Source organism: Lissotriton vulgaris, unplaced genomic scaffold, assembly GCF_964263255.1.
Source record: "Lissotriton vulgaris unplaced genomic scaffold, aLisVul1.2 SCAFFOLD_1801, whole genome shotgun sequence".
Classification (NCBI taxonomy): domain Eukaryota; kingdom Metazoa; phylum Chordata; class Amphibia; order Caudata; family Salamandridae; genus Lissotriton; species Lissotriton vulgaris.
In genome coordinates, this window is record NW_028244812.1 from 79,260 (window position 1) to 102,912 (window position 23,653).

The 23,653-nt window shown below is 43.9% G+C and overlaps 1 protein-coding gene across 5 annotated transcripts in view; it reads left to right on the forward strand.

Annotated features, from left to right (window-relative positions):
- The window catches only part of LOC147666718 (protein phosphatase EYA4-like), a 197,984-nt gene that overhangs the window by 55,264 nt on the left and 119,067 nt on the right, over window positions 1-23,653 (forward strand). For all 5 annotated transcript variants that reach the window (XM_086948935.1, XM_086948934.1, XM_086948933.1 and 2 more), the window contains one exon: window positions 15,798-15,864. In XM_086948935.1, coding sequence (XP_086805061.1) covers window positions 15,798-15,864 — 67 coding nt within the window. The remainder of the gene's footprint in view (window positions 1-15,797; window positions 15,865-23,653) is intronic.

A 23,653-nucleotide genomic window follows, 5' to 3' on the forward strand; every position in this document is an offset into this window, starting at 1 on the left:
AACGTACTGCTCAATTTGGCTTCAAACACTCATAAATAATGCAAAGGGAAAGTGCTACAACGGAGCGCTTGTGTTACTTCAAATAGAGTATGTATTAAAGATTTGGGGGATGGAGAAGTGCTGCACAGGAATGGTAGTTAGGAATACTGCCATATAAAATAAAAGTAACATGTGCATACTTCGGGGCAGGAGGTGGTGTTGGGGGAAGGCACGTGGAGAGTAAGTGAAGTGGAAGCACTGCCGTGGCAAGGAAAGGGCAGAAAGAAAAACTAACATGCTTAAGAGCAATGCTTTTATTTAATAATTAATTAGCTTAGATGTAACTGGTTCCCTTTATACCCCGAATTGGACACGCCAGTGGACATTTCTCAATGACATGCACACTCTGGGGCGGGAGGTGGTGTAGGGGCAAGGGAGTGGAGATTATACGAAGTGGAAACGGGGCCGAAAGTTGTTTCACTCTTTTTTCTTTGCATCTGTAATGGACCGGTGTTTTCCCTTTTCAACTTGGTAATTCTTGCTCATGCTTTCAAAAAGTAAATGTTTTTATACTGAGTACTTTCCGCCTTAGAGTGTTTATTTTATTACTGGCTCTGACACTATAGAAACATGTCAAACGGGAAATATCATTTATGCCACCCCAAAGCACCCTGTGTGACAGCTCAGCTGAAGAGCAGTGCTCATATTTAATTTGTAATCTAATTAGCTGTAGCTGCCGCCCTTTAGAAAAAGAGCTGGAAACGGCTGCAGCTATTTTACAATGATATAAACAGTCCGGGGCGGGAAGTGTTGTTGGGGGAAGGTACACGGAGATTAACCCTTTAATTGCTGCCGTCGGCCAACGGTCATCACGAGCGCTACCTCCCCAGTGCTGCGCACGACCGTTGGCCGACGGGCCAGCATTCGTTCTCCGAATGTTCAGCACTGGGCGCTGAACGTTCGACGCTGGGAACGGGTTAAGTGAAGTGGATGCACTGCCGTATGCTGCAGCTAGGAAAGGGCAGAAAGGAAAACAAACATGCTGGAAAGCCGTGCTCCTATTTAATTGGTAACTCAGTTACTTGCTGCATGTAGCTGCCGCCCTTTACACAGACAGCTTGACGTGGCTGCTGCAATCTCAAATTGACATGCACTCTCCAGGGCGGGAAGTGTTGGTGGGAGAAGGCACAGAGAGATTAAATGAAGTTGAAACAACCCCACTGAAAGGTCCATGCTTTAAAATGAAGTGTGGCGTTGATCCTTTGACAAACCAAAAGAATGCAGAGTTCAAGATGATGGTAAAAAAGGAGCTGCCTGAGCAGTGCTCTTATTTAATAAGTAATTTAATTAGCAGTAGCTGCCGCCCTTTACAATTAGAGCGGGAAGCGCCTGCGGCTACTTCACAATGATGTGCAGAGTCGGGGTTGGGAAGTGTTGTTGGGAGAAGCCGGGGAGAATAAGTGAAGTGCAAGCACTGTGGTACGCTGGGGAGAATAAGTGAAGTGCAAGCACTGTGGTATGCTGGGGAGAATAAGTGAAGTGCAAGCAGTGTGGTACGCTGCGATGATGAGAGGGCAGAAAGGAAAACAAACATGCCGAAAAGCAGTACTTAAAGTCTGTAGCTGTCATGCCTGTAACAGCATCTACGAAAAAGTGATTAACGAAAGTATGCTCCCAAATTGTAAATAAAACAGGCAGAGCAACATCACATGTAACAGGGGCAGTCCTTAAGGGAGGTAACAACAATTGAAAAGGAGGGGCTAAGGTGTGACTAATGAACAAATTAACAAAAGAAACAAAAGCATTTCCAAAATACAGTCAAAGTAGGCAATTGAAAACGTTGGCAGGAAATGGATAACAAAATAATGCTCACAAATTGTAAATAAAACTATCAGAGCAGCATCATTTGTAACAGGGGCGGTCCTTATGGGAGGTAACAACAGTAGAAAAGGAGAGACTAAGGCGGAACTAATAAACAAATTAACAAAAAAAGAAAAAGCATTTCCAAAATACAGTCAAAGGTGCCAATTGAAAAAGTGGGCAGGAAATGGGCAGAGCTTAAAACCCGTATTTTGAACACAACAAGTCTAGAAGATGCAGTGTAAGCGCTGCCTAGGCCAGACCTAAAAAGGAAGGTTTGGGCCTTGCAAAAGGCTTAACTTGCCAGGTCGACATGGCAGGTACAAACTGGGCACACAGGCTCTGCAGTAGCAGGACTGAGAAATGTTATAAGGGCTACTTAAGTGGGTGGCACAATCAGTGCTACAGGCCCACTAGTAGCATTTAATTTACAGGTCATGTGCACATGTAGTGCACTATACTAGAGACTTATATGTAAATTAAATATAACAATTGTGGATAATTCAATGTTGCCATGTTTTAAATAGAGAGCACATGCACTGAGCACTGGTTAGCAGTGGTAAAGTGCCTGGAGTCCTAAAGCCAACAAAAACAAATTAAGCAAAGAGGGGAAGAGGAAGGCAAAAAGTGTGGGGTTCACCCTTCAGAAAGGGCCCGTTCCAAAAGTTAGTCTGTGGCTTAATCCGTCGTAAGAGTATCCAACTTATTACTTCAGAACAAGCATAGCAAACACAAAAGAAAGACGTCAGGTAGCCCAGAAGAATACCCTTCCTCATTGAAACAGAAACACGCCTCGGCTCGAGTGTGATACTCTCTAGACTCAAGAGCAATAAGTAACATAGCGAAGTGTAACCCCCGCTGCTTCTACCTCTCTGCTCTCTGATGATCATGCATTTTTTCAACATTGACTCGAACGGTTGAGTCTTTTCACGTATTTCCCTCACACTTTTAAATGGCTGCGTCAAGTACTTGTTGTTAAGTACCGAGCTCTCCTTCACTTGCTTCATCCCCTTACTCATAAAAAGGCCCACCCTTGTGATCGTTTAACAGGTTGCCTTTTGTGGTCACCTGTAACCTCTTTCAACATCCTTCTATACCACCCGTAAGTCTGTAAGTAAAACCATAACCAGGAAACTTAGCTACCGGTCTCTTTAGCAAATGCCTCTATTTCCTAATGGAAGCCACTAAACGCTAAATGCTTGCTGCCCTTCTCTTTTTTTTTTAAAGAAAGCCTATGGCAGAACTATGCACACCCTCTCCTGCATCACCCAACGCACCCATCTGGCTATGGTCGGGAATGAGACTCCCCTGTACTTCTCTCGTAACGCAATGAACAGTTGTCTTTCACCCGGAGGGTGAGTCTCTTCAGTCAATTCCTCATTGTAAAGCGCTCTGATATCCTTCGGGATCTTGTTTGCGCTATATAAAACTTTATAAATAAATAAATGATTGTACCTCAGTATCTTCCTTCACCTTGTGGATGAATACAATAGGTAGACACAGTGTACTTTGAAAGGGATACACAAGTTATACAGGAATGTGGACTTAATATAGTCTTTCAATAGCTGTTCAGATCTTCCTGCTCAGTTCAACCTCTTTTGATAATAGACGCTCCAAAACAACCGATATACCAGAATATTAGGCAGGTTTTCAAAAAGAGGGACCCACATCAAAGAAGTCTCTGGCTTGCACGTCCCACATCAGTCTCCTTGCTTAAACAAGTGCTCACAGAGAGGCTCCTGAGAATTGAAAAAAGAAAATAAGGGCAGATGCCAAATTGGAGAAGCTGGCAGAAGCAGGGTTTAATCTAGAGCAGAGAAAGAATAGATGAACCGGAAGGATCCTCCAGAAACTGAAATCTTTGCAAACCGATTCAGTAATTCCAGAAAGAAAGAGCTAGAGCCAGGCTTTATAAAGGAGAATAAACAATTAGCAGCAATTCAGTTGAGAACAGATTGTGATTACATTCAATTATTGGCACAGTGCTGGCTTGTAGATCACCTAGATCCTGCTCACTGAAGACTGAGCTAGGAGTGAGGAGCTGTCATCGCATGAAACTCAGAGAAGGGGGCTCATGAATGGGAGGTGGGAGAGAAGTGATCGTGATGTTGAAGACATTTTGGGGAACACCAATCAAGGCTAACTCTTACTAATTGTTCCTGGACTTTTGTTTAGAAATTTAGAAACAGCCACTTTCACCTCAAATCTAAACTGTATTGAGGAAAATATCAGTCACACACTTTTCTGTCTGACCTTTAGTGACCAAATTTTTCTGGCACAGCTTGGCCATGGCACTAAATACAAGCACTGAACAAGAAGCTGCTCTGATCTGGAATGAAAGGGACTTATTGGAGGATTAGCAGCACTAAGAAAACACAATAGAGGCATGCATTAAGACAAAAGTGAAGAGAAGCCAGGAGAATGTGTTTAACTGAGGTGAAATGAGTACCAATGAGGAGGGTAACATCAATTTTCTATTAGTTGCACCGATGTACCTCCTTGGGATACACAAGTAGACAGAGGAAAATAGATGGCTGTGGGGCCCGTCCTCATGGTGCTCGATGGATTTCAAGGTTGGAATAGACAGTAGCAACGATGCAAAGGATGGGAAGGAGATGCCAACCTACACAAAGTTCAGTGGTAATAGGAAACGAAAATCAAAAATTGGAGGCTAAGTTGGACTGAGATGGGAATAATGAACAAAAATTCTAAACACTGAAATTCATCAAAAAGAAACTGGAAATAATCCGCCATGATAAATGTACCGGAAGATAATGCCGTTGAGGAAAACAAATGGAATACTAATTAGACAGCGTTCCTAACGCGACTCAAAGCCAATCGCAAGCAAAGTTTTTAACTTTCACAATTTTGTCTTAATTAGAATGTGATGTGGATGACGTCAAATAGGATAATTCGCATTTTTGTTAAATCTGCATTGTGTATCTTCTCCTGTGTAAGGGGTAGAAAGCATAAACACTCCTGGAAAAAATATATATTTCATTTGTAGTTTATTTACATACTTCTTTTTTTATTGACCTATGTAACAGGCATTGAGATTTTGTACATTTTTAATTGTTAGATTACACGAGTGCCATGTTGATCTCCTAAAAAGGGAACTTTAACATTTTTCTAAAAGCATGCTTATTGCTTTGTAAATTCTCCTTGTAAACTACAAACCAGTTATACTTCATTTTCTTCATGAACATGTCTACTTTGCTCACATTTAATACATAGGGTAGAATGAACAAGAAGAGTGGAGTATTACCTAAAATGAATGTCTTACCTCTCAGCATCTTTTACTTGATTTGAGGAGTATCAATTAATCAATCAGCATTTGTAGAGCGCTGCACTGTCACCCCTGGGGGTATCTGGGTGCTGGGGTGCGGGTCTTCGTCGAAAAGCCAGATCTTGAGGCCATGGCAGGAGGAGGGAAGGCAACAGCAGAAAAATGAGAGAGCAGAAAAGGCAAAACAGGACAGGAAAACAAGCAAAAAATGAATGAATGAATGACTACACATTTGTATAGCGCATGGTTACCCGGCGGCATCCCAGCGCTTAAGTGATCCATTCATCTCCGATGTATTAGAGAAACAGAAATGTTTTCAACATCTTCCTAAACCTGAGGTGGTTCTCCTCCAGACGAATAGCATCAGGGAGGTTTTTCCAGAGTTTTGCAGCCTGTAAAGCAAAACGCCTACCGCACATACGGATTCTCCTTATCCTTGGGATTACCAGTAGATTCTTATTACTAGATCTTAGGGTCGTGCCAGTTTGATAGGCGCGGAACAAAGGTTGGATGAGGTCTGGTCCTGAATTGGTCAGGGCTTTATGAACAATAGTCATGGCCTTGAATTCAATCCTTTGCTGTACTGGCAGCCAGTGGAGTTGCCGAAGCGCTGGTTTGGCTGAGGCTCTTCGTGGAATGTCAAATAACATCCGGGCTGCACAGTTCTGGACAGTCTGTAGGATCTTAAGTGTCCCCTGTGGGGCCCCTAGGTAGACTGCGTTGGAGTAGTCCAGGCGTGATAAAATCAACACCTTTACTAGTATCCGCCTGGCCTCAAACGGAAGTAGCCCCATGATTTTCATAAGTGATCTGATCAGGGCATAGCAGGTCCCTGCTACCTTCCGAGCTTGTACAAGAAAATTGAGAGCTGGGTCCAGCCAGACTCCCAGACTCTTAATTTGCTCTTTTGGGAGCGGGGGCTGGCCCAGAATATCCGGCCACCATCCCTCTACAGGGGAAGGTGCATTATGCCCAAGCATCATGACCTCCGTTTTAGCTCCATTTAGTTTCAGGAAAGACTCATTCATCCACTCATGGACTCTGCTGAGACAGGAGGAAAGGTTGTTATAGGTCGACTCCTGCCAGACAGAGTGATGAGTATCATCAGCATAGTTCACCAGTTGCACCCCCCAGGGTAACACCACCTCAGCCAGTGGTTTCATATAAATGTTAAATAAAGTCGGGCTGAGGGATGAACTCTGGGGAACGCCGCATTGTAGATGCATTGGGAGAGGAAGGACTGAAGCCACCTCAGTGCGGTCCCAGTGATACCTAAATTACTCAATCTTTGAGTCAGGATGGTATGATTAACAGTATCAAAGGCTGCACTGAGGTCTAATAGCAGTATGGCAGCACAGCTCCCTCCATCTACAATCTTCCTTGTTTCCTCCACTACTGCGATAAGGGCAGTTTCCGTGCCCTGTTTGCACCTAAACCCAGTCTGGGTGGGATGTAGCAGGTTGTTACTTTCGATAAAGGTGGATAACAAGGAGTTAACATATTTTTCGGCAAGCTTACTAATAGTAGGCAACAAGGAGATAGGGCGGTAGTTGGCCCAATCATCAGGGTTAAGATTGGGTTTCTTTAGCAGCGCCCTTACTCTTGCCTGTTTCCACGCAGGTGGAACTAACCCAGCTGCCAAGGAGGTATTAATCACATCCTGAATCACCGGGGCCACCGTGTCTGAAACCAAATTAAGGACAGTTGGTGGTGCTACATCGACTGGTGAGCCTGATTTCAGATTCCCCAAGAGCGATTGAACCTTCGCACAGTCGAGGGGAATGAATTCCTCGAGCAGGATCAGGTCTTGGGCAGGAGGAAGGAGTGGACCTACGGGGGTCACCTGAAATGACGAATAAATGGTTGCTACCTTTGAAGCAAAGCATTTTGCTAACTCCCTGCAGCGAGTGTGGGCAAGAAGCGGGTCGTTGATGGGGTAGGGGGGGTGACTAGGGACTTAAAAATTTAAAAAATTTCCCTAGAGGAGCTAGTGGCGGAAGTAATTTTCTCTTGATAGTAGTTGGACTGGGTAACTTTAATAGCCCATTTATAGTTGCGTAATGCTAACCTATAGTTCTTTTTACTACCTTCGCAGTAGTCTTTCCTCCACATCCTCTCCTTCTGCTTACATAGCTGTTTAAGGGCTCTAAGCTCTGGGGTGTACCAAGCTTTTTTATTCACCCGCCTGCAATGAGAGAGTTCGACTTTAGGGAGGGCCAGATCTAATGATACCTCCAACCAATGATTACAGCGAGCATTCGCTTCTAGGGGATCATTGCTAGCTTCAGGCAGAGTTTTCCTAAGATTAGAAATCCATTTATCCGTTGGCAGTTTGGACCAAACTCGACTTATTTTTTTTTTAGAAAGGTTAGGCTGACCTAGCTGTTCCTGGAGAGTAAGGGAGAAGGACAAGAGGGTGTGGTCAGACCAAGGGACCAACGCAGAGTTTTCAAACTTCAGCGTGCTTAGGTTAGTATAACAGTGATTAAGGGGCTGATTAGGATGGAGGATTTTCCGCATCCTCCGGGCCGGCGGAGGCCACCGCTGGCCCGGAGGATGCAGAAAATCCTCTGCGGACTCACCAAAGACCAACCGCCACATTAGGATGGCTGGTGGGTCCTGGTTTCAGTGCGCCGCTTTTCCGCCGCGATTGTTCAACCGCGGCGGAAAAGCTGTAACGTGGCTGGCGGTGTCTATCAAACACCGCCAGCCATATTAGGATAGAGTAAAAGAGATGCTTTTCCACGGTGGCTTTTCCGCCGTGGAAAAGCATACAGAATTTGACTTCGGGGGCCCGTTGCGGGCCGCCGATGTGGGGGTGCACATGGGGGGTACCCATGGTACCACCCTGCATTTGTATGCAGAAATCGGCAGGCACCGCGCGGTGCCTGCCGCTTTCTGCATACAAATGCAATGTATGCATTTCTAACATTGCGGCGGGTGCAGCTTGAAGCTGCACCCGCCGCAATGTTAAAGATAGAGGATGTGACCGCCACCCTGGCGGTCACATCCTAATCTGCATGGAGGGAACGCCGCTGCCCATGCGGATGTTCCCTCCTACTCTGGGGTCGCGGACGGACTCAAGTCCGTCCGCGATCCTAATGAGCCCCATAGTGTGTGTCCCGCTTTATGTGTGGGGCCTTTATTGATTTGTTTGAATTGGACCACCTCTAGCGCTGTCGTCAGACTCTGACATGCCGGGGTGTCAGATTCATCTAAGTGTATATTAAAGTCTCCCAACATAGTAAAGTTGGGAGCAGTGCAGGAGAGATTAATAGCACAGCTCAACAGCTCTTCGCAAAATTGCCCAAGTGCCCCCGGAGGCCTATAGACCAAGAGCCCAGAGCACGTGCACGTTGGGGACAGTGTAATTGAAAATGTCATACTCTCCGAGCCTGCGATGGTGACCTTCTCACATCTACAAACCAAGGAGTTTTTGTATACTATGGCAATCCCCCGCCCATCTGTTGTGTCATAATTGCATAATTTGAAGGCAGGGCTCGTACAACATTGGGGTCTGAGCTGTCGTTGGTCCATGTTTCAGTAAGGAAGAGTACCTCTAGGTCTCTTTCCTCCAGGAGCAGGGAGATCTCCAGCGCGTGCTTATGTAGCGATCTACAGTGAGCAGTGCTAGTGAGTACGGGCGCGCATCAGGGACTCCCGTATCAGGGATGAATTCATAATCACACCCTGTGCATAGCTTATGGCCCTTCTGATGAGTTGATAGCAAATTACAGTTAGGGCCCATCCCATCTCTTAGTTTCAAGAGTTGATCCCTGTTGTACCATATCATGGGTCTATCTGATCCAGTAGGTGCAGGGGAACTGGCCCCTGGGCCCGTTCTGGCCCGGACGGGCCCAGATGGGCTTGCCTTCGGCGCGCCGCCGGCACGCCCGCTGCGCGGACGGAAACCAGCATCCATTTTATGGGGTGGAAGGGAGCGGGAGGCAGCCCAACAACTGGTGCGCTCACCTCGTTTCCCCCCCAAAATGTCTGCCAGCCCTGTCTCAGACCGCGTCAGAACCTTGATCGCTCTGAGCGGGGAGCAGGGTTCAAGGGGCAGACAGGTTCCTTATTAAAAATTTAACCAAACAAAATAGTAATCAGGCGCAACTAAATTCACAAAGGTATTTTAAATTTGCAAGCAGCCTAACCCCCGGCTTCCGCCTCAGGGGAGATGAAACACGACACACTAATCTGTGCCGGCGCGTCACAGCGCGCTTTAAGTACTGAGGGCGGGATGCAGCCCAACAACTGATGCGCTCACCTTGTTTCCCCCCCAAAATGTCTGCCAGCCCTGCCTCAGACCGCGTCAGAACCTTGATCGCTCTGAGCTGGGAGCAGGGTTCAAGTACTACAAGGGGCAGATAGGTTCCTTATTAAAAATTTAACAAAACAAAATAGTAATAAGGCGCAACTAAATTCACAAAGGTATTTTAAAATTTGCAAGCAGCCTAACCCCCGGCTTCCGCCTCAGGGGAGATGAAACACAACACACTAATCTGTGCCGGCGCGTCACAGCGCGCTTTAAGTACTGAGGGCAGGAGGCAGCCCAACAACTGGTGCGCTCACCTTGTTTCCCCCCCCAAAATGTTTGCCAGCCCTGTCTCAGACCACGTCAGAACCTTGATTGCTCTGAGCGGGGAGCAGGGTTCAAGTACTACAAGGGGCAGATAGGTTCCTTATTAAAAATTTAACAAAACAAAATAGTAATGAGGCGCAACTAAATTCACAAAGGTATTTTAAAATTTGCAAGTAGCCTAACCCCCGGCTTCCGCCTCAGGGGAGATGAAACACGACACACTAAAAAAGGCAAAAGATTGGGCAGGAAAACTAGCAGAAGAGACAAAACAAATGGCAGAAAAGGGCAAAACAGGACGGAAAACGAGCACAAAAAGGCAAAACAGTGCAGAATAACAAGCAGAAAAGGAAAACCAGGAAACAAGGAGAGGAGGCACACACAGAGGGCAGCAGGTAGACAGGCAGCAGAGGGTATCGGACTGCAGCAAGCTGAAAAAGAGAACTGCTAAGGGGGAGCTGCACGAGGACTTGCTAAATTGGGGTTGTGCTGTGGCCTCCACTATGTAGGTCCTGAGTGGAGGGCAGGGCAGTGGGTGGCGGGAGGAGGGAATAGGTAGGAGGAGAGAAGAAACAAGCAGATAAAGGCAAAACAGAGGGCAGAAAAACTGGCAGAAAAGACAAAACAGAGGGCAGAAAAATTAGCAAAAGGCAAAACAGAGCAGAAGAGGGAAAAACAGAAAGCAGAAAAACCAGCAGAAAAGGCAAAATAGTGAGCAGAAAAACAAGCAGAAAAAGGCAAAACAGAGGGCAGAAAAATGAGCAAGGAAGTCAAAACTGAGGGCTGAAAAATGAGAGAAAAATCAAAACATCATAAGAGGGCAATGCAGGGTAGAAAAATTAGCAGAAAAGTCAAAACGGAGGACAGAAAAACAAGCAAAAAAGGCAAAACAGAGCAAAAAACTAGCAGAGGAGGCACAAACAATGGACAGCAGAGGGTAGCGGACTGCGGGCAAGCTGGACAGGAGAATTGTCGCAGGGGGAGCTGTTAGGAATCGAACTGCAACACTGTTAGCCAAACATGGTATTTCAAATTGTAAAACTAGTCGGTAATTTGGTGGACCCACTCTTCGAACTGGACTTAAATTAATCGGATTCCCCATACCACATTTTTTCTCAGTGTAATCCAAAGTCTGAGCCTGGGATATACTTTCTACGAAACGAGCTACACCAGTGATGTGCAGCATGAAATTCAATAGTGTGCCTCCTTTGGGCAACTTTCCTGAGCTTTCTCTGTCTCTGCTCCCTGTATCTTCCCTTGTCACCATACCAAATCTCAAAGGAAGCCCTGTGCTGAAAACCTCCTGTTAGGCTTGGTGTTCTTCCCCTGCCCTACAACTTGAAGGGAAAGAAGGCTGCAGGACCTAGTCAGATGTAGAGTGCCCGACAACACCTGAGCTTGAGAAGAATATAGTTCTCATTCCCAAACTAGTTTGAAAGGCTTATATTGTATGTAAATTTTAATTTTACACATGACAGTTTAGAACATATAACCTGCATGCCCTGAATTTGCTGGAATCTGTTTTGCAGTACGGCGGCCCAAAACGTGCCGTTGCTCGACTCCTACGCTCCCATATCTGCACTCTGTGTATCTAATTTGCTGCAGTGAATATGACGAGTTAGAGGATTGTTCTTTTTAAAAGAGCACATGGCTTTCAGGTATTGCAGTGGTCAAGAACAGGTGATATCCAGAGTGAAAGCATGGAGGGAACATAGCAAACAGACAGATTTTCATTCAAGCAGAGTTACAGACAAGATGTGCCTTCCAGTTATTGTTGAAAACAAGAACTCCAGATACACAGAATGATCATTAAGACTGTAAAATTGGTTTGCCAGGTGTGCTTTTGTGTAGCAAAAGTGAATTTATTGAAGCTAGGTCTGTGGTGTAGGTTGGTTGTCTTCCAATTGTAGATTTATAGTAGCAGTTGTTAGTGGTCTTGGAGTTGTGTAAGGCATCTATTAGACCAAGCGGTACGTTGTGGATATTTTTGTGTGATGCTCAGGTCAATCCCATACGTGACCAATGAAGACGAGTGAGCGACTGGACTATCAACCTCCCGCCCGCCCCGCCCCGCCCTGCTTACCTGCGCCCGCTGCTGCTGCGTGTAATGTGGAGATGGGCTACATCTGTAGATTTTTTGTATCACTATGATACTCTGATTGCTGTGATCCAGTTCACTAGCGTTGTAGCAATCAATGAGATTTGCTGTTACAGTGTCCGCCATGGTAGTATATCGCTTATGTTGTTGACCATTGCTTTGCTTTCAGTATGTTTACCAGGGTGACAAAAGACACAACTGAAGCAAACACCAATTAACCCATGGATCCTGACTAGCTTTATGGAAGAGGGGTTGGTTTCAGTGCTTTTGGCCATTAAATCATTTTTGACAGGAGCTCATATTTGTTTTTAACTCGCGGATGCAACACTCCTTTTCTTTTATCCTACTTTCAGCTTGTTGGAGAGAGTGTAGTTTACTATTCTATGCAGTCTTTATTTCACAAGAGGACGCAGCAAGGTTATCTGTAGAGTAATTTCTGAACATTACTTAGATAGATACCTTGCTGTACTTCATTTTAAATGGTAAGAGACTTCTGGAAGTCATTTGTCTCTAAAAACTCAAGCGTTACACAGGTGAAGTGTCATTTAAAATGTGATCATTGTAAAGGAGTGTGTTTCACTCAGTGACATGTAATGTCTTCTCGTCCATTACATCTCTGTGTACGAGAAGGACCCTTACATTCACATGTCTTGTAATAAGGAATGCCATTGATCATAGTTAACCGTTGAGAGCTGTTCCACCAATTATTCATCTAGCTTGGACTGTGAGGGAAAACCACTGAATGACTATTGTGGCCCATGGCCCACACTCCCGGCCACACTTTTTACACCCTCTGCCAAGATGTATATATCTCAACCACACACTTACGAACCATCAGCCACATTCCATTAAGCCGTATCCACTTTCCACAAACTCAGCTGTGTTCTCCAATACCTCCATTGTATTCCCCACTCTTACTCTCTGCACACTCGCGTCTGTGACACCTTTACCCTTACATAGTATATATGAATCTCCATCATGCTCTGCACTTCCATATTCACCCTCAGCCACATTTTGTGGGCTATCAGCCAGATTCCAGATACCTTCACCCACAGTATAAAAATAATCTGTTAATTTCTGCAATCCATCAACCACAGCCCATACACCTTCATTTCTGCTCTCCACGCCATAGATTGTTCCCTCAATATTCTTATTGAAACCTAGAAATGTTATCAGTACCCTAAGGCATGCTCGCGCAAGGTCTCCACATCCTTATCTGTGGTGTCTGCACAAACTTGGGAGCAATATGTACACTCTCAAACACCACGCACACCTTTGTGTGTCATCAACCTCACATTTTCCATTTTTAATCTCTTCGCATAGTGTACGTTTACTCATGTGTAATGTGCCACTGAAGGGCAGTTGCGCTTTCTGTATTTTTTGTTTCTTTCCATGGGGAAAATGTTTCTCCTTTGGAGAAACCCTTCCCTGTATTCCCTTCAATTTTGGGAAAGGAGAGATCTTTTTTCAAGTTCCGACGTGAATACAGATTTTGTTCTACCCATTACAGGAGAAACTCTTCGATTATCGCCAAGGTGGGAATGTGCTTTGCAAAAGTTTACAAATTCACAAGTTTGTAGGTGTTTACCAGCTTTTCAAAGTATTCCTCCCTAAACCACCTACATCCAGCACTTAGAACAGAAGAAATCCCACATAATATTTCAGCACATTTGTGTAATGTTATGTTGGGGTAAAGCCATTTAATTGAGCAACTCATCTGCTTTGGGACTACATACAATAATATCTTCTGCAGCAGTGGTCCAGCAACTAGCCATGTCAAAGATTCAGGAGTGGGCATGAGAAGGAGCACGGCCCAGAGAAATGCATAATTGCTAATTAAATAAATAAGTGCAAGGATCCAAAGTTTTACTTCGGATACCACCACAAAGCCCCTCCAATTGTGGGCTTGAAGAATGCAAGGCTGCCATGTGTTGATTTAACTTCATGCCTCTTTCTTCCATCACTCTGGACTTTCTGTACCGTATTACAAATTATTTTTTACCCTTGTTTCACTGTTTGTCCCTTGATGTTTTTTTGTCTTCGTCCTCTTTTGTCCCTGTTCTGCCTTTCTCGTGCTCACAATAAAACTCTGAGTATGAAAAAACATAAGACCCCCTCAACCCCCCCTAAATATGAGACTGGCAACCTCAGTCTACTATCCCCTGCACAGATTAAGTACTACTCCTGTAAAGGTTTGAGGGCAATTACTGGGGTGAAAAATGCAGAATAAATGGAAACGAGTGTCAGTGTAGCCTCCTTGTACTGAATCAGCCACATCCCTCTTTGTTGTGATGACGAATGAACAGAAGTACAGTCAAGCTGTTTTTTTTAGCAGTTTTAGCAGTGTTATGCAGATATTTTGGTTGTAGGGGTTTGCAACATAATCTAACCCGATTATTTCAGTCTGATCCCTTTTTAGTTTAGTGTAAAATAAAAATGTTTTATTTGCCGAAAATGTTTTCTTGCTTCTCTTATCAGTGGCCTAAGGCCTGTTAAAGTAAAAGAGCTATAAATCATGCTGTATTCTGAAATAATACGGAAGACAAAAATTAGAATAAAGTTTGAGGGAGAACATCTTGTTTTAAAAATAGCTGTGAAAAATAAAAATGGCAGAAACCACCCACGCAGTAAATGTCACGACTTTACAAAAAAAGTAGAAAATAAAACTATGGTCCTCATTATTTTGTCTAGTATGGAGTATTGGTTGGAGAGACCTAGGCATCAGCAGGTTGTTATTATATTAAGTCCGGTTTTGTCGTGTTGAGCTAAACTATTCCTATCCCAAGACTAAAATCGATTTGTTTTGGTTTAATATGGACTGCTTTGCAGTATATGTACAACCTCTCCCACTGTACTTCAAGTTATGTCTGCAGCTTTTCTGGCATGGGGTGGGGTGGGAGGGGCAGATGGGGTGGTAGTTCCTCTGAAGATTAGTTCTGCAGACACTGAGAATGTAACTGTATCAGAATTGTATTTTTTTGGGATGCAGTTCTGAGGTAGGGTGGCAGAGTTTCATTTTTGTCTCTCTTCAGTACACTTTTTGGTAACTAATACCCTAAAAGTAAAAACAATAGGCACTATTTGAAGGACATAATTTCATTACATTTCGGGAAACCTGCACGTTAGTGTCACCGCATTACAGCTGAGCGCAGAAATTATGATTGATGACGCTGCAGACAAATCGGTGCAGTCGCGCGAAGGCTTTCATCTTTTCCAAACGGCTGTAAGCAGCAGATGGCTCAATAAAGACCCTGTACGCCTGCCCAGTATAGATCTGCTCCAAAGGGGTTGGCTCAGCTCTTTCAGAACATATATTTGGAATACATCTGCCTGAGCCCAGACAGATGGTAAAGTGTTATTGACATTTCCAAACTCTCTGGAAGTTGGCCACATAGTCACTGTCACTGCCGTCGGATCATCCCTTTAATTGGATTATCCCTTTAATTGGATTTTGCTTTTCTTCTGCATGCATGTTCCGCCAGAAAGACTCGGATTGCCACTAGTGTGGGGCTCGAGGCCTAGAGGGCGCTACTGCTTCTGACTAACCATGTATTGAATATACACAATCCCGAGCTCTTGAGTTGTGACGCACCACGCATTTATGGAATGTTGCAAGTGTTTGATTATTTAATTTTTCTAACACCAGTAACGCCCTTTGAAAGGCTGCTGTTGACCCCCTACTTGTCGCCTAACTTCCGGCATGTCTAACGGTCACTGAATGTGTTTGATTGCCACGTGATGAAAGAGGCGCCAAGCCTTTCCTCAAAGACAAGGACACGTGGGCGCGTGATGCATGACGTATTCTCTTTTGGAGGTCAGGAAGATGTGGGGTTCGTTTCTGAGCGGCAATGGTCATTATTTTTGCATTTGACGTCAGTCATTTGTTTATGATTGTAACGCACATACAGTTTTTCATGCTTGTGGGTTGAAACTGATAGTCGTGTGAACATATCTTTGTGGTACTAAGGTTTGTGAGCGTGTTTTGTGTTTTGCAGTAATTACAAGCAGCGGCTACAGTCCCAGATCGGCACATCAGTACTCGCCCCAGTTGTACCCTACCAAGTAAGTGAACGCCAACCTGCACCTCGCCTAAAGTCATGCAGAATGTGAGGATATAAACGTGTTTGATGTTTTATGCTGCAAAGGTTTCACTTCCTGTTTATGTGACCATTGCCATTTTACACTCATACGTGCACAGTCAATTAACTGTGTCAGGGTCTGTTTTATTGACTAGCAACTTGCCCTCCCAACATTAGCAAATAGGGAAGCAGAGGTGTAAGGAGATGAAGTGGTTTCACACAATTTGTTCTAATGATAAAACAGTAATAACTACGTGTGATTGTGATAACATATTTCCTGCCCCCCCCCCACACGTACAACCTGGACTCGTATACATCTATTGCACTGTCCTAGGGTGGCAGGTTATGCCCCAAGATCGTAAGGTATGGTGCCTGTGATTAGTACTTTGTTTATTAAGAATTAAGAACACAGATTCAACCCATATGTCTGGGATGTTATCTGACTACATTTCATCAGTGGCATCCTTTCACTAATAACCTAGTGGAACCAGTGGTACTATTTGACGCCTTGTGGCATAACAGGAAAGTCACAGAAACCTTAACCCCAGTTGTGTGGTTGGGGTTCACACTGATTTGTGATGGGCACAACTAGCCCGCTACTAAAACTAGCAAAAGCTAAAGGGTAACTTACCTTTACATCATCCATTACCTTTACACCACAGATCGTTCGGACACACTACATATAGAACTACTTACCTCTAATTACCTTAAACAGATGCCTCAGATTGGTTTCGGATCCTTAGCTAATATTTTATTAATTCCAACTTTGAGATGTCACCACACCGGCAGTCACTTGTTTCCGGATAACTCCATTAATCTCCCTGTTCATTAAATTGTACATATGCACAAACCGGCTGTACGTGCTACTGTCTATTACGCTCAGCTGTCTTTAAAACGCTTCACCTCCTGTTTCTAAACTGATTTAGGTGGGATCCAATTCCACATATAATACTGTTCTAGGTATAAACCAATGTGTTTGTGATTGCTCTGCTGCGGCAGCATTGGTAATGCCAATAGTTTTGACTTTTTATGGAGTGAAAATCAAAGAGCAGTGAACCCGCAGGGTCAAAAAGAGGAGATGGTGCTCAAAAAGCAACAGCGCTGTATTATTTGGCCAAATGTATCATGTAGAAAAAGAAGAGTGAATTAATGAGAATAATACCGCCTTGAAAAGATGGAGCGGTTGATGTGTAAGGAGAGGCGTATGAAGGAAGAGGAGCTTTGAAAATGAATAGAGAGGGAGAATTGTGTTTAAGGATTCCTAAAGAGGAGGAAGATGTCGTGAGGGAGAGGCTGGCAGAGGATTGGGCGCCTAGTAAGGAGTGACTAAGAGTTAAGAAAGCGGTGCCATGGGGGAAACTGTAGAAAACAGCCAGCTTCGTAAGTACTTATACTACCACACACCCCCACATTGACCAATAGCCAGGGAATGATTGTTTGGCTTGCAGACCAGGGGTTGGTAATCTGTTCTCATCATTGGTATCGTTAACAATTTACATGAAGGTCCCCAAGCATTTAAGGACTGCTAAAACGCTCAACATTAATGAGCATCTGTAGGCTAAAATCCTTAACATTTACAGACATTTCTGTACAATATCAAGTTGTGAACATATGTAACATTCGTCCAGACAGTCCTTTAAATGCAGATAAAACACCCCCCAACTTAAAAATAGTAAAGTAGTTTAATAGTCCCTTACACCCTAAAGATCTCCCCTGCCAACCCTCTTTTTCTTCAAACTGGACCTCACATCTCAACTGCTCAACAACTACTTCGACTCGTGCACAAGCCGATCTACGTTTCCCAAAGATCCAACCCACATTGACAGGCTCCATCAAGACAGAATAAAGAAGGAAAGAGCCAGGTGACCGACCTGACTCTTTCCTTCGTTATTCCGTCTCCAACTACATTACCTTAATACTGCATTGTTATATACTTTTTGGACTATTTTGACCACCGTAATGCTGTATTGTTCTATACTTTTTTTCTCTCACTCGTTTGACCCCATATAAATCCCCCAAATACTTCTAGTAAACATATTCACATAACCTGAAAATCACTCTGATACCTTCGGGAATGGCTTATATTAAACTCAAAAATAGTAATAATAAATAATACCTATTAGTGTCCCTCCCACAGTAATGCATGGTCATTCTTAACAGGACTAAAACATGACTCTAACTTTGCAGTCACCATATACAACCTATTCACACTAAAGCAAAAAGCAATACATGGTATATCCCCCAGTTACTTGTCTGATACCTCTCTGTTAAACGTAATCATAAAACTAAAATATGCTAGCCACGATAGACTTACTGAACGTGGCCACCCTGGGCCCCTTCAGGTTCAGTGTCCTCTAATATGTTAGGACCTCTATACTAACACTCTATGCAACCAGGAATGTTTGCAAGCCCCATCCTCCAGTAGTCCCCCAAAGCATTTAAATGATACATCTTCCTGCAACAAAGACACACATGATTACTGATACCCTAATCCCTATAAGTATGTATATATGCCTGTATCTCCCATTAGCCACAAATGTGTTGCTTCCACAAATGTTATCCACCCATTTGGTGCAAATAATGTGCACCGCAGCCAATCTGTATGGTTCAATGTCATCCACGTTGTGGTACCCCTATTTTTCTATGTACAAATCTTTTTTTAATGATGTTTTGTTTGAAATGTACAGCGCCTACATAAATATTCCAGTAAAGAATGTCAGTTTTCCCAGGCAATAATGGTGCCATGCAGCTGGGCATAACACTGGCCCCTAGCAGAAAAGAGCCTTAGCAGCCTCGTTTTGACCTACAGGTTTTCATGGCAGTAATGAACTTGAATGGAACCAAACAGTTATGAGCCTCTATGCTCTGATGCAGTTAAGTGCATCAGGGGCCCCAGACTGTGAGGAAATCCCACGCAAGAAAAAACCTCGGGAGCTCACACAGTAATGAGCATCCGTTGCACGAGCAGTAATAAGTCCCAATGCCCCAACAATAATGAGTATAAATAGTCCCAAGCTGAAAAGAACATCACAGACTCTAGGGTGAAAAGATCATCAATGCCCCCTGGTATTAATGTGTAATAGAGCCCCCTGGCAGTATTAATCCTGAATGAAGCTAAGTGGCTGTAAGCATTAATCAGTGTCAGTGGATCCAGAAGAGGGTAAGAAAACAGAGGCTGAAGATGTTCTGTTTGTATGTGTGGATAAGATTCCAGGGAAGCTCTTTGAAATGTGTGGAGGGTCTTGGAGGTTGTGACATTTGTGGGAGGTTGGTTGGGATCAGTGGACTCTTCCCGTATGGCTAGGTTGTGTATCCTCTTTGCAGAAAAACCAGCAGTCCAGTCAACCCACCTCTCATTTGGAGAGTCATTGTAAACCTGCAGCAGAATAGACAACGCTACACTTATTTGTTGTTCTGTGAGGTTTTTATTGTTTTGATGGCATGCTAGTGAAACTTAAACATGAATGCCAACTGTGAAGATGCTGAAGGTGAGCATAACTAAGATGGAAGGTGCTGGATAGTGAGAACAGAATCATGTTTATGTTTATGTGTTTGTATAGCGCTCGATTGCCGAGGCGTCTTGGCGCTGTGACGCATGGGCAGGAAGGACCGTTGTGATTCAAGCCTATGTGGCTGTAAACAGCCAAGTTTTGAGAGTCCTCCTGAAAAGCTGGAGGTTAGGTTGACGCTTCAAGGAGAGCGGCAGTATGTTCCAGAGCTTTGCCGTGCAGTGTGTGATTGCTCTGCCCCCCCATCTCACCCACCTGATTTTTGTGGTTTTAATAAGGCCTAGATTGGCCGATCTAGGATCGCGGGAGGAAACATATGGTGAGAAAAGATTTTGAAGATCCTCGGCACCACCCCCATATACTGCCTTGTGCACGAGAGTTAAGGTTTTAAATTCGATACGTTGTTTAATGGGTAGCCAATGAAGTGATTTAATGCCGGCCAAAGTTGACTGTCCTCTAGGAATGCCCAGTAGGAGCCTCGCTGCAGCATTTTGTAAAGATTGCAGTTTTTGCAGCTGTCGTTTGTCAATTCCCCAAAATAGAGTGTTACAATAATTCAGTTTGGATAAAAAAGGGCAACCAACATTGGCCAGAGGGGTGACATAGAGATTGAACAAGGTTGTGGAAAGAGCGTACCCCTGTGGAATGCCACATGGAAGGTGGAAACTGTCCGATTTAATATCGTCCCAAAACAACCTCTGCTCTCTTGCCTCTAGGAAGGAGGACAGGACGGCCAGAGCGGCCCTCCCTACCCCTATGTCCCCCAGCCGATGCACCAAAATAGTATGGTTCATGGTGTCAAACACGGCAGAGAGATCAAGGAGCAGAGGACCGCTCTCCCCCCCTCGTCCACCGCCCTGCGGATCTTTTCAGCGGCAAGGATTAAGGCAGATTTGGTGGAGTAGCGTGGGCGGAAGCCGTGTTGAGAAATATCTAACAAGTTGTTAACATCTAGATATTCAGTCAACCCTGTATTCAGATGTTTCTCTAGGACTTTGGCCCACGATTGGCAGACCGGCAATAGGTCGGTAGTTGTTAGGGTTATTTGGGTCCAGGCTGGGTTTCTTTAAAAGGGGAGTGATGGATGCTGTTTTCCACATTTTTGGATAGCAGCTATATGCCATAACTTGGTTCAGGACTGGTGTAAGGTGTTCACAAATCTTGTGGGCAGCCTGATGCATAATGAGAGGTGGTCAGGGATCAGTGGGTGCGCCTGATTTTATGGAAAGTAAGAGTTTTTGCGTTTATTCATTGTTTATAGGCTAAAAACAGGTCAGTCTGCAGGGGGGCCCGCCACCGATATTGTCATATCTTGAGAGGCTGGAGCCCTTGGGAAATCGTTATAGATTCCTTGCACCTTCTGTTGAAAATTTTCGGCTAGTCAGTTACAGAAGGCTTGGTCGGGCTTGAAAGCACTGTCTTGTTGAGGTTTAATTAGCATTTTAACAGACTTAAACAATTCCTTTGTGGAATTAATTTTAGTTGTAAAGAACTGTTTTTTTTGCAGCAGTGATTGCCTCCTTATATTGAGAGAAGGTACAATTGTATATACATTTCTTTTGGCTGTCCTAGTCATGCCTCCAGAGACGCTCAGCCCTTCTACAGTGTACCCTCCTGGTACGGCAGTGTTCCAGTCTGGCGTTGAGGTATTGTCTGTCCAGGTTTCAGTTATAAAGATAAGATCAGGGATAGAGAGTTGGATTAACTCCTCTAGCTCGTGTTTATGTTTATGTTTGGCTACCGAGCGGGCATTGAGCAACATGCATTTGATGTGCTCCAAAGATGTGGTCTTGGAGACCCTGTTTGTCCCTTGTAGAACCCTGCCTCTGCCTCCATTTTCATCACTTCCATTAGTGGCAGTCTCTATATCATCCCACCCTTCGCTCGGTATGTTTGTGGATCTAGGGGTCATCGCTGATTATTGCTTCATGCTTCAAACAGGTCACTCTCAAGAGCTGCTGTAGCACTGCCAGCTGGGAAGAAAGTCTGCTGATGTACTCTTGGCATTCCAAATCTAGCTTTTGTGCATTATCATGAAGTTTGGATCCTTGCTTTTTTTTTTACTTCTACAAGTGCTAGTGCATCCTTTTTCATGGAGATTTAATCTAATGTGAGATCCTTGTGTCATGGTGTGCCGAGCTGAATGAAACAGTGATGTGCACTTTCGGCATTGAAGAAACCAGTGTGTAACCAAATTGTCCATTGAATAACGCAGTTGTTTTGGTTTGTAAGTCCCAGTGTGTGACAGAGATGCGGATAGTACTGTTCTGCACAATAGAGCACCAAAGTGGGAAATGGATGTTTTGAAGATACTGTATTTCTGATGGCTGATTCAAGGCCACTAAAACCTAATTACTAGTCCTAGAACATGTCCTTAAAGGTGAAGAGTTGACAGCTAACCAAATATGATGTTTGCCCCAAATTATTTAACAGAAATCGCATAAATGCATTAATTTCTTCTATTAAGACCAAGGCTAGTCAACAATGTTAAACGCTTGGGAAGTGATAGTGAAATGTATGACCATGTGCTTAAAGGGGAGGCAGTTATCTAAATCCGATGCATGCCTTATTCATTCAAGGGAAATTGCATTCATTTGTCGATTAATTATCGAGATGAATGTGAGTTTCATGAACTGGTCAGCAATGGAAAAGGTGATTGTTGCAAAGAAGGGAACCAGTGTTTGGGCGGAGCAATCAAAAAGTGTTTTGAAGTAAGTCTGGACCTTGATCAAGGAACAAGGGCTGTTGTGCTTTATGGAGAAATTGAGTTAAGAGTCATTTCAAGATACCTCAAGTTATCTTTGCACTCTGGTGATAATTTGGGACACTTAAGAAAATACTCTAAAGATTTTTCCTAATGTTTGGTGCTTAAACGAGGCTAGCTGTGCTCATAGTTGCTATAGTGAAATTAAAATGTATGTCAAAGAAGATGCTTGGGGAAGGAATAAGAGAGAAGGTGTGTGGCTTTAACAGTTATGGAACAAGTATGTGTAGAGTACGTTAGTATTTCTGTTGCTGCCCACCCCTTTCTCAGAATCAACAAATTGGCAAGTAGGATGGAGGGGCCTGTGAAGTCCTCCAGTCTTTATGAAATCAAGTTAGCTCCAGAGATGAGACACCTAACCACCTTCTTTATCAGGCGTGATTGTATGTAGTTTAGAAGTGCATGTTTGTATGATGTCTGTTGGGCGGTGTAGTGTGTATTTTGAGCTGTGCTTTTTCATGTGGTAGGTGTCACTAGTGTGCCGGGGATGGGGTATTCTAGAGATCGTTGGATTGTTATGTGGTTTGTTTTTTTGGTAGTTTGTGTTTCTTGCAATGTATAGCCCAATAAGTTTTACTTGGTTGGAATCCTTATTGTCTTTGTGATAAAGAAGTGAGATCTCATACTTTTGCTACTGATGGGATCAGAGAGGAGTTGAATAAATTGCAGGATTACTGACACTTGGTTGAAAAATACCTAGGCAGCTAAACAGATGATGGATGTAAATACTCAAATCCATCTAAGCGGTTGGGAATTGCTGTAAACTCATTCAATACCATCGCTCATGTGCGCCCTCCCAGAAGGACATCAACCTCATTGAAATCAACACTGGTCCTGCTCCAGGAGGAACAATCCAGCCCAGGGTGAAAACTACTGCAGGTGTATCATTTTCATACCAGTGTAGATGAGCAAAATGTAGTCTTTTTCTCCACTGTCTAGTTTTGGTTTACGGGTTACATGAGAGCCAGTGAATTTTTTATAGCAATATTGAGAGGGTGTTTTTACGGTTTATACAGCTGCCTGAGGTGCAGAAAGTTTTGTGTTAGAAAGGGAAATACATGTTGTTGCATTGTTTCATTACAGAGAGTTTAAGATAGTACAGATTGCTTCACAAGCTTATTAGGACAGTAGATACGGCGGATATATAATTGAAGTAAAAATGTAACTGACTTTTCATAATAGACGGTGTAAAAATTTATGAAAAATGTGTTTTATGAATGTGGACTAGCGGACAGCAATACATTCTCTGGGAGCATCAGTGCATTTGATTTAATGAAAATATGTAAGCTGGGTGGTAAAATAAATCCTTAACAGATTAAAAGAAGGGTTCGAGTTACAAAGAATAGCTGATTGAGGTCAGGAATATGATAAGATTCTAGCAGGAAGGGAACATAGCTTGGAGCTTCCAGGAAGGCTACACCGCTTGGAGTGACCAGGAAGGGTACACCATTTGGAGTGACCAGGAAGTGTACACCACTTGGAAACTAAGGCCCTCTTAG